Source organism: Microcaecilia unicolor, chromosome 4 (assembly GCF_901765095.1).
Source record: "Microcaecilia unicolor chromosome 4, aMicUni1.1, whole genome shotgun sequence".
Lineage (NCBI taxonomy): Eukaryota > Metazoa > Chordata > Amphibia > Gymnophiona > Siphonopidae > Microcaecilia > Microcaecilia unicolor.
The window spans coordinates 13,041,522-13,060,909 of NC_044034.1; the positions used below are offsets into that span (position 1 = coordinate 13,041,522).

Here is a 19,388-nt window from a genome sequence, read left to right on the forward strand (position 1 = left end):
AAGACAAAAGAATCTCAGGGTTTGCAAAATGATGGTTGAAGATCTGTGGAAAGTGAGATGGGAAGACTTGATGGGGCTTATGGACTCCACCTACCGAGATGTTCAGTGTTTCTGTCTGTGGTCAGAATTCTCTCAGATTTTCACCAATAGATAATAGTTTCTTGGTACGTTACCCCGTCACTATACTGCAACAACTCTGAGCAGTCTATCCTTCCACTGCCCACACTAAACTTGCTAATCTCAGGGTCAATAATAGCGCTGAAATTTGGACAGTCTGTCTTGGCCTTTTCGACACAGTGCCAGGATGGTTTGGAGGTTCAGAATCGGAAGAGTCAGAAGTTACCTCATTAGTGCCAAGATTCAGTCTAGTAACTGGGTAACTATCTGGATAAAGTTAGGACAACAAAAAGGATGTGGTAACTTTATCTGGGTTATAATTCGGTCAATGTATATCCATATACTCAGTATCTTGGTACAGCCCAGCACTGAAAATCTCAGATTTATACTTTTATTTCTGCACATTTTTAGTGGAATCATCCAGAGCATTTGAAAAGAAGACAAACCAAATTAAAAAGAGATCAATTCCTCACCTCCAAATTTTGTAATCCATTTCTTCAGCTGCTGAGGGTAGCTCAGTTGGAAATCCAGTTTCAGATCAGTAGAAACAGCCTCTGGTTCTGGAAACTTCATTTTCTCACACCTATGGGTTAGAGAGTCACTGGGATTATTCTGGGAGATGTTCACACCCAGGGGATAGAGATGTGACAGTGGAAGGAATGAAATATACCATCAACACTCAGTTTTCTGTGATTATGGGACTCATTTTTGAAATAGGAAAACATTTAAAAAGTGGCACAAAATGGTATTTGGAAATCGATATTTTTGAAACCCATTTTTTAAACATTTTGCTACGCCAGGGAGTGTGTTAGGGGCGGGATTTGGGCATTCCTAACACTCGGATGTTTTTCTGCCGCAATGGAACAAAACTAAAATATCCTGGGCTACAATTTAGATGTTTTGTTTTTATCACAACTAAGTCACAACAAGGTGCCTTAAATGACCAGTTGACTACAGGAGGGATTAAGGCATGCCCCCCCTTACTCCCCTAGTGGTCACTGACCCCCTCCCACCACCCAAAGATGAGAAATAAACAGTACATAGCAGCAAGCAGGTCCCTGGAGTAGCCTAGTGGTCAGAGATATGGACCAGGCCCATATCTCACTCTGTTACACTTGTGGTGGAAAGTGTCAGTACTGCGACCAGTACTATTTAACATATTTATAAATGATATGGAAATCGGAATGACAAGTGAGGTGATCAAATTAGCAAATGATACAAAACTATTCAAGGTTGTTAAAATACATGTGGACTGTGAAATATTTTAGGAAGATCTGAGGAAATTGGAAGACTGGGCGTCCAAATGGCAGATGAAATTTAATGTGGACGAATGCTAAGTGATGCACATTGGAAAGAATAATCCGAATCATAGTTACTTGATGCTAGGGTCCATCTTGGGGGTCAGCGCTCAAGAAAAAGATCTGGGTGTCATTGTAGATAAGTAACCTGTTCCGGGGCAGAGGAAGCAGGGAACCAGCGGAGACGACAGGTGTGTGGTTGCTCTCTGCATCCCTCCAGCAGCGTGCACCTGGGGCAGACCGCCCCCACCGCCCCGCCCTCGGTATGCCACTGGCTCTCAGGTACACATCTCACCATTGGTCCCTTACCTTGTCTGCTGAGCCCCCCCAAAACCCACTACCCCCAACTGTACACCGCTACCACATCTTTTACGGGTGAAGGGGGCACCTATATGTGGGTACAGTGGATTTCTGGTGAGTTTTGGAGGGCTTACAGTTTTGTCCACACCTGTCGGCAGTGCACTGCACCCACCACTAGACTACTCCAGGGACCTGCATGCTATTCTAATGGACCTGAGTATAACATCTGAGGCTGGCATAGAGACTGGCAAGTAATGTATTTCATCATATTTGGGGGGTGGGAGGGGGTTAGTGACCACTGGGGGAATTAGGGGAGGGCATCCCTGATTCCCTCCAGTGGTCATCTGGGTATTTAGGGCACCTTTTTGTGCCGTATTCGTTATAAAAACAGGTCTAGCTCAAAAACGTCTTAAGTTTTAGTCCTGGAAGATTTTGTTTTGTTCCATTATGGCTTAAAAACATCTAAGGAACGCCCAAGTCCCACCCTGAACATGCCCCTTACACACCCCTTTGAGATTTGGATGCACTTCTGACGGATTTCATAGCAAAACGTCTAAAAATAGGTTTTGAAAATACTGATTTGGGTGTTTTTGTGAGAAAAAGATCCAAATGCTGCTTTATGCCACTTTTTAAATGTTTTTTCTGTTTTGAAAATGAGCCCAATAGCTGAATTAGAAAAGGTTCAAAGAAGAGCAACCAAAATGATAAAGGGGATGGAACTCCTCTCATATGAGGAAAGGCTAAAGAGGTTAGGGCTCTTCAGCTTGGAAAAGAGACGGATAAGGGGAGATATGATTGAGGTCTATAAAATCCTGAGTGGTGTAGAATGAGTAGAAGTAAATCGATTTTTTACTCATTACAAAAGTACAAAGACTAAGGGACACTCAAGGAAGTTACATGGAAATACTTTTAAAACAAATAGGAGGAAATATTATTTTACTGAACAAATAGTTATGCTCTGAAACTCTTTGCTAGAGGATGTGGTAACAGTGGTTAGCGTATCTGGGTTTGGACAAATTCCTGGAGGAAAAGTCCATAGTCTGCTATTGTGGCAGACATGGGAAGCAACTGCTTGCCCTGGGATTTGTAGCATGGAGTGTTGCCACGATTTGGGTTTCTGCCAGGTACTTGTGACCTGGATTGGCCACTGTTGGAAGCAGGATACTGGGCTAGATGGAGATCTGACCCAGTATGGTTACTCTTATGTTCTTATAATCCACAATACGACACTGTATCCCATCCTATGACTTTTGAGTTTCCTCAGGAGAAATTCACAGGGAACTTTATCAAATGTCTTCTGAAAATCCAGATAAACAGTATCAGCTGGGTCACCATTATCCACATGTTTAGTCACCCTTCAAAGAAATATAAACACATTTTTATAGAATTATTTTGTAATGGACAGCGTCAGAGCAGAGATCTCCACCAGCAACTCCTTCTGCACTAGGGTTGAGAGGCAGCACAACTGGCAGGGTAGATATGGAAAGGAGATTCACAGGGTGAAGTTTTGTGGGGAATGAAGAGAGGATTCATGGAGGGCCAAATAGGTGAGGACAGGGAGGTTGGTGGGAGAGGAAATAGGAGAATCAGAGGGAAGGGAAGGTAGATCTGTAATTCTCCTCCCCATCCTCCATCTCTTCCCCTCCATTTCTCAGTGCTTCCTCTAAACTTTAGTTTGCCCTCTCCTCACTTAATCCCAACTACTTTCTCAATTCAACATCTACTACTAATCATATCTATAGCACTACTAGACGTACGCAGCACTGTACACATTATATACAGGTACTTTCTCTGTCCCTAGGGGGCTCACATTCGGAGTTTTTTGTAACTGGGGCAATGGAGGGTTAAGTGATTTGCCCAAGGTCACAAAGAGCTGCATTGGGACTCGAACCCAGGTTGCCAGGATCAAAGCCCACTGCACTAACCATTAGGCTGCTCCTCTCCCTTTCACTAATCAATTAATTCCCTTCTTTCTCACTCAAAATCCATCCAGCCACATAGAAAAGGACAGAAAACTAACTTGTACCTGCTCAGGGCTTCCTTCACATCCTAAAGGGAAATGAGACAGAGAATATTTCTAGTTAGATTTCACAGTTTATAAGAACACATTATACATTAGGATACTCTACTCACAGCTCTGCTCAATCACAAAACAGCTACAAAATTTTGATGCCATTTCTATGATCAGCATCTAAAAATCTATAAGAAAGACCCAAACTCATTATGGAAACAAGTGTATCAGCCTGTTTCAAACCTAACATTTATCTCCTAAGTTGTAATTGATACTTGGGCAAATTTTGAAGTATTTAGATAAAACACAGGTCCTTTCATGCCAATCAATCAGACTTTTGGATGGGGCACAGTACTGAAACCTCCTTAGTGGCTCTGATCCGTGATCTGCATGTAGAGGCTCTCAAGGGCCTGGTTTGGGCAGAGGTGGAGTTGTGAACCACTGGGTGAAAAGGTATCAAAAGTGGGGTAAGTGAACCCTGCTACACAATTAACTAAAGCTAGTAATGGACATAACCCAACTCTTGCTCTCTACGATTCCCAAATGTGTCTGTAACACATGAACCCTATTCTTAATACCACTTTGTATTTGTTCTTTACTGGCTTGGCGAACGCCTATGGTACTATATAAGCCACATTCAGCCTGCAAACAGGTGGGAAAATGTGGGATACAAATGTAACAAATAAAAAAATAAATTTCTACCAGAGGGATATCAACTGTATAATCCTGCAAAATTTCAGCCTCAGGAATGGACTAACTACATCTTTAAAAAATAAGAAATGTTTATCAATTAAGTGAATAACCTCGGAAATCACATACCCACAGATTTTAGGCTGTAGAACATGAAAAACATCAACATTGTGAAAAAATTGCATAGCCCCTCTCTATTGACCCTACAGTACACAAAACTTTCAAAAATGAAAGTTGCCCAATTTACCCCTCCACACCTTTATAGCCTTTTATGCTTATTTTCGAAAGGAGAAGGGCGCCCATCTTCGGGAGATGAGCGTCCTTCTCCCGAGGGCGCCCAAATCGGTATAATCAAAAGCCGATTTTGGGCGCTTGCAACTGCACTCCGTCACGGAGCGAACAAAGCTCACGGAGGGGAGGGGGTGTCGGCACAGTAGCGAAGGCGGGACAGGGGCGGGCATGGGAGTGGTTAACAGATAGGCAGTTTAAGCCCATAATGGAAAAAAGAAGGGCGTCCGTAGCGAGAATTTATGTCGTTTTTTTCTGGACCCTTTTTTTTTAGGTCCAAGTCCCAAAAAAGTGCCCCAACTGCCTAGATGACCACCGGAGGGAATCAGGGATGACCTCCCCTGATTCCCCTAGTGGTCACTAACCCCCTCGCACCAAAAAAAAAAAAAGAACTTTAAAAACTTTTTTTCCAGCCTTTAAGCCAGCCTCATATGTCATACCCAGCTCCGTGACAGCAGTATGCAGGTCCCTGGAGCACTTTTTAGTGAATGCAGTGCACTTCAGGCAGGTGGACCCAGGCCCATCCCCCTCCCTACCTGTTACACTTGTGGTGGTAAATAGAAGCCCTCCAACCCCCCCCCCCCAAAACCCACTGTACCCACATGTAGGTGCCCCCTTCACCCATAAGTGCTATGGTAATGGTGTAGAGTTGTGGGGAGTGGGTTTTGGGGGGGATTTGGGGGGCTCAGCACCCAAGGTAAGGAAGCTATGCACCTGGGAGGTATTTTAATGTTTTTTTTTTTAATTTTTAAAAGTGCCCCCTAGGGTGCCCGGTTGGTGTCCTGGCATGTCAAGGGGACCAGTGCACTACGAATCCTGGCCCCTCCCATGACCAAATGCCTTGGAGTTGTTCGTTTTTGAGCTGGGCGGCTTCGGTTTCCATTATCGCTGAAAACCGATACCGCCCATCTCAAATCCGCCCAAATCCAATGCATTTGCCCAGCACAAACTGTATTATCGAAACAAAAGATGGGCGCCCATCTTTTTCGATAATACAGTTCGCCCCGCCCCTTCGCCGGAAAGTCCTCGGAGATGGGCGCCCTTAGAGATGGACACCCGCGTTCGATTATGCCCCTCTTTATCTGTTATTTGTAACCCACGTTTGGTACCTTTTCACTCAACGACTCAAATATAGATCATTAAAAACATATGTCTTGTGTGTACATGTGTAGAGCACATACAGCAATTTACACCTTCTTCAGAGCAGGAGGATTTGGCTATTTAAGTCCCATGAAATTATTTTAAAAGGTCTGATTTGGTAAGTGCAGCTGCTGGCTGAAAAATCAGCCCTTAAATAAGATATTTTGGGTCACGTGATGTGTTAGCAAGAGCAAGACGTGTGGTTTACTCTCTCTGAGGCACCTGGGCCCTTTCTTGCTCTAAACTTACTTTTCTTGGGGTGAATTTGCTTGCGCCAAGTTCTGGAGTCCAGTTAACACGCTATGGACAAATTTGTGGAGCCTCAGTCGAAAATGATGTCCAGCAGAGCCAGCAAATGGGAAAAAGAGAAGCCCTGAGCTGATGAGGCCCCGGCGGAACCAAAATGGCCGCCGACAGGAGGCGCGGGTTTTACCGCTGAACAACTCACTCATCTGACAACTGCAGTAGAAGCGGCGATGGAACCCAAGCTGGATAAACTATCCACTCAGATTGCTAACTTTGAGGCGGCCCAACTGGAACTGTCGCGGAGGGCCGGCGAACTGGAGCAGCGAGTGTCGGAGCTAGAGGACGCGGCAGCACTTACACCCCCGCTTCTGACTCAACTACAATCGACCACTGAGTTGCTTACCAGCAAAATTGATGACCTTGAAAACCGGTCACGCCGGGCTAATTTGAGACTGATTGGGGTTCCGGAGTCCGTGGGAGACCGCGCGTTAGCAACGGAACTTGAATCCTGGCTAAAACACGAGTTTGCGCTGTCGGACCATGTGGGACCCCTGTGTTTAGAACGTGCTCACCGGCTGGGGCGCGTTCAGGAAGGCCGACAATCGCCCAGAGCAGTGATTGTGAAAATTCACAATTACTTGCACAAGGTGGAAATTTTAAATGGGTTTCGGATGAAACGGGACTCCATCAAATTTAAAGGAAACCCCATCAGAATTTATCAGGACTATTCATCCTCACTTCAAGAAAAAAGGATGCCATTCACTCCTCTCTGTAGCCGTTTGTATGCCATGAAGTTAAAATTCACGTTAATTTATCCTGCAATTCTCAAGATCAATCAGAATGGGAGCTGGTGCTCATTTACGTTGGAAGCGGTGGCCAAAGATTATGTGCACGAGCTGGAGTTGGATGCGGAGTCTAGTGCCTCTAACTAATCAGTGTTACAGGACTGGATGGAGTACAGTGAGGACGCACTGACCAGCAGTGGTTCGAATAAGAGGTTGAGGATGTACTTGGAATGCTATAGAATGTGTTATGTTGTTTATTGGGCCTAGGTGGCCTTAACATCTAGGTGACTCGTTCAATGTTTGTCAAGGGGAGGTTGGGGAGAGAGGGGGACAAGGGAGAAGAGAGGGGAGGGGGGAGAGGGAGGTTTCGGGATAAGTGGGAGTTGGGTGTGCATGTGGGTGGGCAGGGGGGGAATTTGATTGAGAAGTGCGACGGGGTTGAAGGGTACTCGGGCGAAGAATGATGGTTCCCTGCTTGGTGGGGTACAACTATCCTTGGGGGAGGGGCTGGGCCCTCGGGGATTACACATATTACTCATCTTGTTGGTACACATCAGAGAACAGGGAAATAGATGACTAGCCGATCATCTTTAAAAATAATATCTTGGAACGTTTCTGGAATAACTTCTCCTGTGAAGTGTTACAAAATTCTATCGCAGCTTAAGCGACAGGGAGCAGCCATTGCCTGTGTGCAAGAAACCAAATTGTCTGACTCTGAGCATGAAAAACTTGGTCAACAATGGGTGGGCGAGTGATACTCCTCCTCCTCTGGGAATAGGAAATGTGGGGTGGCGATTTTACTCAGAAAGGGGCTGCCATGCCAATCCAAATTGATCTATAAAGATTCAGAGGGACGTGTAGTGCTCCTCCACCTTAATTATCAGGAACAACGGTTCTACCTATGTGCGGTGTACGGCCCTAATTCTTTTGATCCTCAATTTTTTCAATCCCTGGTGGCGTTGGGACTACAACATACTGATGCACCATGGATTTGGGCAGGTGATTTTAATCAAGTTTTGGACACTATTTTGGACAGATCGTCCCCCACTTCCATACCAGGGGCGGGAAGGGGTAAGGGCCTGCCGGTGCTATGCAAACAACTTGGCTTATTAGACCCATGGCGGACCCTACACCCATCCACTAAAGATTACACCCACCAATCTAAGGCCCACCAATCTTGGTCGAGAATAGATTACATATTACTCACCCAATCTTGGTTTTTTTAAGTCAACTTGGCTGAAATTGGTCCGATGGCGGTCTCAGACCACTTCGTGATTTGGATAGACTTGGCTCTCGGGACGAGAGATGTTTCATGCGGGGTGGGCTGGAGGTTCCCTTCCTATTTGTACCAAGATAAATTAGTGCGAGAACATTTATGCAGGAAATGGCAGTTATATATAGATACTTAAGGAACGCATCACGTTCAAGGTCTACACGATGGTTCACAAAATCATTCACGCAGACGCCCCAACCTATATGCTAAACCTTGTGGACTTACCACCCAGAAATGCCAAAAGATCATCGCGCAAATTTCTGAATCTACACTTCCCCAGCTGCAAAGGACTAAAATACAAGCGGATGCATGCAACTACCTTCTCTTACATGAGCACGCAGTTGTGGAATGAACTACCTACTTTGAAAACCATCAAAGAAATAACCAACTTTCGAAAATCTCTGAAGACACATCTCTTCAACAAGGCGTACAAAGAAAACTCATAACCTCACTAAATCAACTTGCCAACTCGCCCAGCTACGACAGTCTAATATTCTCTAACTTCTCTATCTACCCACCTAAACCTTTTCTCCTTTCCCTACTTAATATTGTTACATCACTAATCATATCTAATATCCTAGAATGACAAAACCATAACAAGACTCTGTAAGCCACATTGAGCCTGCAAATAGGTGGGAAAATGTGGGATACAAATGCAATAAATAAATAAAAACTAATTTTGAATCTTGTGAGTCACCAATACTCTTTTGGGAGGCTTCCAAAGTAGTCTTGAGAGGGGAGGTAATAGCTTACATGTGCGCCCGAGCGAAGCATATGGCATCTGGCATTTTAAAATTAGAGTCACAATACAAAACCGCAAAGAGGAAATATTAGCTAGGCCCACTGCAGCTAACAAAGACTTAATGGCAGCGGCCCTAGTGGCCATCAATTCTTTAATCCATGAGCAAACCAAGAAACATCTGTTGGCGAGGCGGCTGAATTTTCAGCACTTCGGGAACAAATCTGGTAAGCTATTGGCAAGGGTTGCCCAGGCAAACTCCACTCGTCGCTTTATAGTGTGGAGTGGAAGAGTGGCCTAGTGGTTAGGGTGGTGGACTTTGGTCCTGGGGAACTGAGGAACTGAGTTCGATTCCCACTTCAGGCACAGGCGGCTCCTTGTGACTCTGGGCAAGTCACATAACCCTCCATTGCCCCATGTAAGCTGCATTGAGCCTGCCATGAGTGGGAAAGCACGGGGTACAAATGTAACAAAAAAAAAAAAATAGTGGACGTGGGAGGAACCTGTACTACCAAACTTTATTGAAATAATAGAGGCCTTTCATTCCCACTTTAAAGAAATGTATTCTACTGGAAACAGGGATCAGGGCCCCTTACTACCTGGATGATGCTGGTATGTCTAGTTTAACGGACGATGCGAAGCAAGCCCTGTCGGCGCCCATTAGAGCGCAAGAGGTACAAAAAGTACTGCGGGACCTGCCGCTGGGATCGGCCCCAGTCATTGATGGCTTCTCCAGCGAATACTATAAAATTCTGTCCCCGCAAGTTTGTGGTCCCCTAATTGCATACTTTGATGCCATCGTTGAAAGAGGCTTCTTCTCTCGGGGTAAAAATGAAGCATTGATCACACTCGTCCCCAAGCCGGGAAAGCCAAAAGAGCAAGTGGAGTCTTATCGACCAATATCCCTGATTAATGTTGATATAAAGATTCTATCCCGGGTGCTGGCGGACAGGTTAATGAGATACATCCCTTGCCTGATAGGTGAACACCAAGTGGGGTTTGTCAAGGGGCGCAATTCCACTAAACATGTTCGAAAAGTGTTATTGGCCGTGGCGTATGGACAGGCCACAGGCGATCCGGTACTCATGGTAAGCTTAGATGCGGCCAAGGCCTTCGACAAGGTCAACTGGGACTATTTGTTCCAGGTACTCAAATACATAGGCCTAAGAGGTTGGTACATGGCTGCAATTAGATCCCTATATTCAGATATGTCGGCCCGGGTACTGGTTAATGGCATCCAATCCGCTGCCTTTCGGGTAGAACAGGGAACTCGGCAGGGGTGCCCCCTCTCCCCCCCTCTTATTTTTATTATATTTGGAACCCCTCCTTCGCACAGTATTGTTAGATCCAGACATTCGAGAGGTGGCATGGAAAGAGTGTCAGACAAAAGTACTGGCTTTTGCGGATGATATGTTTCTTACTCTTACCAAACCAACCCAATCTGTCCCCCAGTTACTGGCTGCCATAGATGAGTTTAGTTTCTTCTCTGGGTTGGAATTAAATTTACAAAAATCATTGGCCCTACCGGTACAACAAACAACTCAAACAGAGTGGGAGGGCTACTTCCCTTTTCAGTGGGCCAAGGGGGTAATCCGGTACCTGGGGGTATACATCCCGGCAGACCTGGCTTGCCTCTATGAAGAGAACATTGGTCCTTTACAGAGGAAAACACAGGAACTTTTACAGGGATGGCAAGGGCTCCCCATTTCGCTACTGGGACGAATTACCCTATTTTACATGATTCTCTTCCCCAAGTGGACATACGTGATGCAAATGCTACCTATTATTTTGGGAGGGAGAGAAGAGCGGCGGTTACAAAGATCCCTTAATCGTTTTTTATGGCAGGGTAAAAGAGCGCGAATAGGGCTTGCGAAAATTATGAGGCCTTGCACTAAGGGGGGGCCTGGGTCTTCTTGATCTGACTCTTTTCTCGGTAGCCAGTGGCCTACGACATTTATCCGACTGGTTTCGAGTGACAGAATTTTTTCCGTGCACAAACATAGAGACTGCACTAAAGGCACCGCTCCATTTTGCTTATTGGCTTCAAGCCCCGTCGGATAAACTGCCCTCACTCGGCCCATATGGGTACATTCTAAATCCACTTTGGAAAACGTGGCGATGGCTAAGCAAAAGAATGGGTTGGGATAAGGAGGTTTCCCCACTGCTCCCGGTTGGGGGCAATTTGGCATTTCCAGAGGGGGGGGGGGGGTCTTTCAGGTTGTTCCAGAGGTAGAATGCACGGGGGATTCTCTATTTGTTTCAGATTATCACTGAGCAGGGAACCATCAAGCCTTTTCAGTCCTTATGTAGCGAATTTGGGTTAAGCCAGAAAGATTTCTTTGCTTATTTACAAATCAGACATTATGTCAGTTCTTTACCTGTGGGATGTTTGGCTCAGGAAACTTGGGATACTCTAAATGACTTGTTGGGCCTTGAAGCACAGATGAGAATCCCATTACAATTCTTTCATCGTAGAGCTGAGCTGGAAGTTGGATACCAATCAATTTGCTGCCTGTCTTCAGTCGGTTTATGGAACTACCACTAATGCCATTTGGTGGGAAATGCAATATAAATTTGCTATGCGTTTATATATATCACCGCACAGGGCATTCAGAGCGACTTTACGTGAAACAGACGATTGCCCCAAGTGTGGTGGTGGGGGTGCTACATTGGGCCACATGTTTTGGTCCTGCAGGATGGTGCGTTCATTCTGGAATGAGTTGGGCAGACAGGTTACATTGATGTGGTCCCTCCAGTGGATACCCACTCCAGGGCAGCTGGTTGAAGTATTTAAGCTACGGGGCCCGGCCCCAGCGAGTATGAAAGCATTTTTGAAAAGAGTGGTATTGATGGGGAAATGAACAATTTTACAACTGTGGTTGAAGCCAGATGCACCAAGTGTGGCTCAATGGAGAAGTGCCATGATGGAGTGTTGTTCATTGGAGAAAAAGGGAATCGTGGACTTGGCTTCCAAGAAGGGGGATGATTTCTGTCAGCTATGGCTGCCCTTTTGGAACTCTTTGACTCCGGTCGCACGAAGTAGAATTTTGAATTGTTAGATATAAGGGGAGGGGTGGGATGGTATGGGGGGGAAGGGTGGGTAACTGGTTAAGGAAGTGGGCAGGAAAAAAAAGGGCACAAGTTTACTCAGTGTTAAATGGAATTTCAGATGTGATTATTGCATTTTGTATATTGTTTCTTTCCATGATGTGTGGACTGTAGGGGTATTTCCCTGTGATCTTACATAAGCAGGTCTTGGCCTATACAAGCCTATGACATCTTGCATCTTGGTACAATAGGATGGCTGCGGCAACCCTCTGACCTGAACATCTCTGTGTCAGCAAAATCCAGCTTCAGCTTGTGGAAAATCACTGACAGGCTTGCTGAAGCCAAGGACATTCTGTGTTCCAACCATCCCCCTGCTATCTCTGAGAAGCTGGGAAGGGAGTCATACTCATGGCACCAGAAGTTACCATCTCCAAGGTCACAAAACAAAGAACTCTTCTTGCCCATGCACTGGACTGTACGAGAGGCTAATTGGTCCGGGCTATCACCTGACCGGGAGGTCTGGAAGAACGCGGGAAGAGTGGGAGAAGTTAGTTAGTCGGAGACCCTCGGAGGAGGAGTACCTGGTAAGGACCCGAGAAATCCAACAAGGATCGGGGTGAGCAAGAGACTATATGATACCAACCTTGTGACCTGCATAACTGGTGCAAATACCTGTGGCAGAGATATTGGCTCTGAAAACCAACGGAGAGACGGAAACCTGCTTGTTTGCTGAGAAAGACCTGCACTACATAAGACACAGACAGCTGAGATAGCGTCTGGGGAGATTCTGCTCCGGTCTCATCTGAAGCCGTCATCAGGACAGCGTGGTGAGATCACAGTGATATATTTCCTAGTTTGGGGTTAGGCAGTGGTTTTATCTAAGTACGACTGGTTTATGTCAGCTCTTGGTCAGGGAAAGCTGCTAATGTGTATTTTGCATAAGATGTGATAAGTTTTCATAAGGATCATTGGGATATTGTGTACTGTTCTAATCATTACTGTATGTAGTCTCAGGATAATCAGAGTGTAGTTAGACAATATATTTTGTTAGTGTGCATATCAGTAAGAGATATTATATTGCATATAAGCTATTGCAGAGTGTTTCTATTTTTCTTACCTAATAAATAATAATATATCATCTGTGACGTGGCTTCTGTTCTTTGGCGGGGAACAAAACACTGGCAGGGTGCCAACACCAAGGTTCCTGTATAATGTACCCCTAGGCTGAGCTAGGAACCTTGGAATAAGTAATCTGTGGGTAATTATTATCCTAAGAATTATTTATTTGCACCCTATAGGACTGCTTTGCCAATAAACATGATTTAAAAAAAAATAAACAAACTTGAAAATGTAAAAAAAAACAAACAAACAAAAAGATATTTCGACCTGCTACTTGAATTCCCTGATTCCTCCTGGCAGATCTGAATCTTCCTTATAAATATATTTGCTAATCTCACCTTCAGTAACTCGTTGGTCGGCTGCTGACTCTTCTCCTCTATCTCGGAGATCAGCTGCTTCAGGGCGAAACTTTGTTGTTCTACCTGGGTCACATTTTCCGTGATTCTCTGGAGAATCTTCTTCTCTTCCTCCTCCAGTCTCGAGAAAAGGATCTTCTTCTCCTTATTCAGAAACTGTTGTAACTCTTCAAACTCGGACTCAACTATCTGTCTTTTCCTCTCTGTCTCAGTCTGGATTAAACAAGGAGAGATAATTCTCAGTAACACTAGAGTGATTTTGTTGCAGTGGCTCCATTACCCTTCTCTCAGTGGTGGCTCTGGTACACCACTTCCTCCTTTAACAGTGGTGACTCCGGCAAAGCCTTCCTCCTCTCATCACCAACTCTTTTCCCAGCCTTCCCTCTCTTAACATACCCAGAAGCATATCCCGCTTTCACAATCTACTCCATCCCCTGCCCAGCAACTCCCTCTGCCTCTCTCCCCATGTGCAATGTACCCATCCCAGTACCACTGTTGTCCCCATATTGTTTCTAAGTGAGCAGAAGAGGGGTCTCTGTCCTTTCCTGTTCTTACCCCTTACCACAAGCAGCTTCCATTTCTCTCTTCCCCATCATCTACTCCCTGCATCTCCCCATTCTCTCCCTTCCTCAGTATTCATTAGCATCTCATTCTTCTCGTACTTCTTCTAGTATCTAGCCCCAGCTTCCTTCTCGTTTCTACCCCACAATCTTGCCCTGCCCTTTTGAACATCTTGTTGATTGGCGGTTCTCCACTAATCTACCTTCCCTTCAATGACAGCACTGCAAGCACTTTCAAAATAAGTGGTCACGGTTGGGGGGGAAGGGGTGGAGGGAGGGAGAGGATGAAGGGTTGTTGATGGAAGGGGATGAAGAGGTGTTGATTCTTTAAGACTTAGGGACCCTTTTATTAAGGTGCGCCAAAAAATGGCCTGCACTGGTGTAGGCGCGTGTTTTCGGCATGATCAGATCCATTTTTCAGCAAGCATGTAAAAAATGAAATTACCGCCCGGGCCACATGGTAGCCAGGCAGCAGCTTCAAATTGATGTGCGTTGGGTGCACATAGGCACCAACACAGCTTAGCAAAAGGGCCCCTTAGTTTTCTGGTTACTGCTGTTAAATTTGACTCTATTTTCAATAAAGCTTTGAAAAACTAATAAAAACAACAAAAAACAAAGTAAGTGGTCACAGACCAGCACATCCTGATGTTATCACACAATGCCTGTGATTTGAATGTAGTTGCAGTGCTGCCACTAAAGAGAAGGTGGAGTGGTAGGAAGCTGTGGTTACGGGACCCTCACTTCACCCACTGGCTGTACACGATCTCCAGCTGACATTGCTTGAAGATCTCTGTCAGCCACATTGCTTCAGCCTGAAGTTCTACCTTTCTAGTCTTGCTGGTATAAAGCTCAAACTGCAAGATTTACAACACCCACCTCCTCATTGATCAGGCAGTGAAAATTGCTTTTCAACTATTATATCATCTTTAACTAACACCTTTAAGTGTCTTTTAAATGTTTTTTACACAAATGTATATAAAATACGGTTATCGTCCACCTGATAATACTTCAAAAAATTTCTCTTGCCTGTTATTAATTAGATTCACTTGAGAGCTTAATTAAAATCGCAGTTGCTCTCCACACTCAGCTCTCACAACCTTCCTTCAATGACCAACTCAGAATCTTTAAAAGACCTCTGCTGTTGCTCTTCTCTTCCTCCACTCTCACTTCTCACCTCCCCATTCAGTCCTGGTTCTGTTCCACACCAAGCTCCACCTTCTTTATGGGCCCTGTGTGGACCTGTGACCCCATGAACATGCTTTCACCCATGCACACACTTCTGAGTTTGTCAGGGCTCCTGCTTTGGGCCCACTGGTGCTCAAGTTGGTTTCCCAGACTCACTCCAACATGGCCAGACAGCTGCCACACTTTGGAGCCCAGCAGGGCCCTAAATCGGGGCAATATTTTCCCCAGTGGGTCTAGAACGTACTACTTTCTCTTTTGTAGGCTCCTGCCTACTTCTCGCTCTGCTTCCCCACACCAGAGACCCTTTCAGGTATGTTACTGCTCCAATTCCTGCCCCCTAACAGGCCCCAGTACAACACAGCCCTGCAGATATCCTTCCTGGCACCACAACAGCCCCAGAGACCCCCACTCTACACTGCTGGACTGGATCAAGCTGAGGGTTACCATTTTTTGTCCTTAAAAAAAAGAGGATACTTGCCCCGCCCATGCCCCGCCCCTTCCACACCCTCTCCCTACCCCTTGTCACACCTCGCCCCACCCCTTGTCACACCTCACCCCACCCCCCTGTCACCCCCTCACCTCACCTCCCCTCCCCCCGGCCCCCTCACCACCTCTCCCCTTACTCACTATCTTCCCTGGTGGTCTAGTGACTTCTTCGGGGCAAGAAAGAGCCCCCTCTTTCCTGCCTGGAGCGCTGCTCTGCATACTGTATGCTGCCTGTGACGGTCTCGGCGAGATTCAAAATGGCCACCAAGAATTGAAGCGGCCTCGCAAGACTTCAATTCTCGGTGGCCATTTTGAATCTCGCCGAGACCGTCACAGGCAGCATACAGGATGCAGAGCAGCGCGCCGGGCAGAAAAGAGGGAGCTGTTTCCTGCACCAAAGTCACTAGAACACCAGGGAAGATCGTGAGTAAGGGGAGGGGAGGTCCGCTGCCCGCCCACACGTCAGCCCGCCCATTTATCCAGAAATCCGGACAAATGGGCAGGCTGGCCAAAACCCGTCCGGACGCCCGGACATGTCCTCAAAAAGAGGACATGTCCGGGTAAATCCGGATGTATGGTAACCCTAATCAAGCTTGAGCCCAGTGCTCCTTTCCCATTTTGAAGCCCATACCACTCTACCCCTCTGCAAGAAATAGTGTTCCACATACAGATTCAGAACCTGCCTGTTTTTAGCCAATAGTTCCCATACTATAAGTAATGAGGCAGAATGAATTTTATTATTCTCTTATTCAGGTGATTCAGGGGATTATTGTAGTGAGAGAAACAAAAACCCTGCAGAAACCGGCTCAGAAGGAGACAGACACCCACCTTAAGCTCTTCAGCTTTCTTCTCTTCAGTAGATTTAAACTTCAGAAGATCTTCCAGATCCTCTCTCAGAGGCTCCAGGTGCATTTTAAGTTTTTCCTGTGAACATTAAACATCATTGATTAGCATGTCCAGGTGTGCGGATGTTATAATGCCGTTGTATCGCTCCATGGTGCGACCGCACCTGGAGTATTGTGTTCAGTACTGGTCTCCGTATCTCAAAAAAGATATAGTAGAATTGGAAAAGGTACAGAGAAGGGCGACGAAAATGATAGTGGGGATGGGACGACTTTCCTACGAAGAGAGGCTGAGAAGGCTAGGGCTTTTCAGCTTGGAGAAGAGACGGCTGAGGGGAGATATGATAGAAGTGTATAAAATAATGAGTGGAATGGATCGGGTGGATGTGAAGCGACTGTTCACGCTATCCAAAAATACTAGGACTAGAGGGCATGAGTTGAAGCTACAGTGTGGTAAATTTAAAACGAATCGGAGAAAATTTTTCTTCACCCAACGTGTAATTAGACTCTGGAATTCGTTGCCGGAGAACGTGGTACGGGCGGTTAGCTTGACGGAGTTTAAAAAGGGGTTAGATAGATTCCTAAAGGACAAGTCCATAGACCGCTATTAAATGGACTTGGAAAAATTCCGCATTTTTAGGTATAACTTGTCTGGAATGTTTTTACGTTTGGGGAGCGTGCCAGGTGCCCTTGACCTGGATTGGCCACTGTCGGTGACAGGATGCTGGGCTAGATGGACCTTTGGTCTTTCCCAGTATGGCACTACTTATGTACTTATGTACTTATGATTATTTTTATAACCACAATTTCAGACTTGACTGTAAATGCGAGATGTCCCTTCCAATTTAGATTGTTTCTTTGAAATAACTGAAGTCCTGCCTGGTTAAATCGTGCTGAACTGGCCATGAGCCAATATTAAACAGCATGCAACCGAACAGTACCACTGAATATTGGCAAAAGTTCTGTCCAGGCAGTGGAGGGAGGGGTGATTCGGGGGCAGAGTCAGGGTGGAACTGAGAGATATGCAGGCACCAGTAATATTCAGTTCCAGTGCCCCATATCTAACCAGGTAAACTGAACCATGAACAAGGTGTCCTAATCAGAGATTTAGACTCTCTCAAGAGTAAAGAAATAATTAAGGGTGGAAAGGTGAGAGCATAATTAGGCAGGACTAGGTGGGAAACGAGATTAAGAAAAGGGTGTGGGTAAAATTCAAATAGAGGCCCAGATGCACAAAACTAACAACCCTTTAACCACCCTTTATCGAAGAAATTGCCAACCGTTTCATGTACTAAAGCCCATTTTTCGAGGACCGTAGCAGCTAACGAAAATGGAATGCAGATGAGCAATTAGTGTAGAAACCCTTTTGAAATGACATGCACTAACGTTTTCCGATTGGTTTAACGAAGGAAAACGCCGAGAAATCTAACGAGAGGTCTGTACCTCTCGTTAGGGCTCTCCGGCTAAAAACTCTAATGTAGAACGATGTCCAGCGATTTCTATTCTCTCCCCTGCCCTCCTCTCCATCCATCCATCCATCCATGTCCAGCAACTCTCCATTCTCCCCTGCCTTCTCCTCCATCCATCTCCAGCAAATTTCCTCTCTCCCCTGTCCCCTCCATCAATCCCTGTTGTCCAGCAATTCTCCTCTCTTCCCTGCCCATCCTGTTTTTTTCTATCCCTTTCCCCATTCTATCCAGCGTCTCCCCCCCTCTCTCCCCCTTCGCAGCATCTCCCATCTCTCTCTCTCTCTTTCTCTCTCCTACTGGATGCAGCAGCTCACAGGTTTGCTTGCTGTGTTTTCAGTGAACGGCGACGGCTGCGCGGGGGAGTGGAAACAGAGATTTACCAAATGGCTTCCTTCCTTACATTGGACTAGATAGGCCGGCCCACTTCCACTCCACTCTCTAGTACCGAAGTTGCAGCGGCGAACGGGTGGGTGGCGGTAGTAAAAGCAGCAAGCAGGCAGGCTCGACTCCGTCCTTCGCTTCCCTGCCCTCTCTGCGTCCCGCCTTCCTCTAATGTCATTTCCTTTTGGGCAGACGGGACGCTAAGAGGGCAGGGAAGCGAAGGACGGAGTCGAGCCTGCCTGCTTGCTGCTTTTACTACTGGCGCCCCGCCCGCCATTTCGCCACTGCGACTTCGGGTAAGAAGACTAAGTCGATGTTTCTCGCCCCCCCCCCCCCCCCCCCCCCCAGTCTACGCCCATGCCCCTCATTTAACCTCAAGGAGAAAAGAGTTTTCAGTTTTGGCAGTTTAGGACATCACAAGAACAAAATATAAGAAAACCACTGGACTGCATTAGGGGCTATTAACCCATTTAGTTATGTTTAAACAAAAGAGATCTGCATCAAACAAAATATTTATTTTTATTTGGAGTTATAAAACCACTTGCCCCTGAAACATGTTCCAAAACAGAATAATCCATTTGTGTATCTAAAAGGCAAACTTCTACAAAACAGATGAAAATGTGATTTCATGTGCCTCAATGAAAGGAGAGTTTAATTCTACTTCCATTTAATTTCAATATATTCCATCATCTTTATAAACACCAGGCTTCCCAAGGCAGATTACAACCAGTTAAGATGAACCGATCAGGAAACAGAATATTCTCATTGAAATCTGGCCATCTGAATTGTATAGAAGCACAGTGAAGAAAACTGAGCACAAACTACAGAATTTATAATTGCTGTTTCTACTAGCTACAATCATTTTTGAAGTTGTTTTAGTGATATTCAATTACGTCTTTTCTCCTCCACCTCATAAGGCACTGCCTATCCGACAAAAACAGTGTTAGACTTGTTACAGATGGACCGACAATAAAGAATGACAACGTGGATGCAGAAGCTCACAGGTTTGCTTGCTGTGTTTTGAGTGAACGGCAATGACGGCTGCGCGGGGGAGT

At 45.7% G+C, this 19,388-nt stretch overlaps 2 protein-coding genes across 2 annotated transcripts in view; one reads left to right on the forward strand and one right to left on the reverse strand.

Annotated features, from left to right (window-relative positions):
• The window catches only part of LOC115468205 (E3 ubiquitin-protein ligase TRIM39-like), a 1,720,076-nt gene that overhangs the window by 1,412,022 nt on the left and 288,666 nt on the right, over positions 1-19,388 (forward strand). The window lies entirely within an intron of this gene.
• Positions 1-19,388, reverse strand: part of LOC115468317 (E3 ubiquitin-protein ligase TRIM39-like) — a 39,774-nt gene that overhangs the window by 17,155 nt on the left and 3,231 nt on the right. The window contains exons 2-5 of the mRNA XM_030199960.1: positions 16,470-16,565; positions 13,393-13,623; positions 3,742-3,764; positions 591-700 (exon numbers count right to left, since the gene is read on the reverse strand). Coding sequence (XP_030055820.1) covers positions 591-700; positions 3,742-3,764; positions 13,393-13,623; positions 16,470-16,565 — 460 coding nt within the window. The remainder of the gene's footprint in view (positions 1-590; positions 701-3,741; positions 3,765-13,392; positions 13,624-16,469; positions 16,566-19,388) is intronic.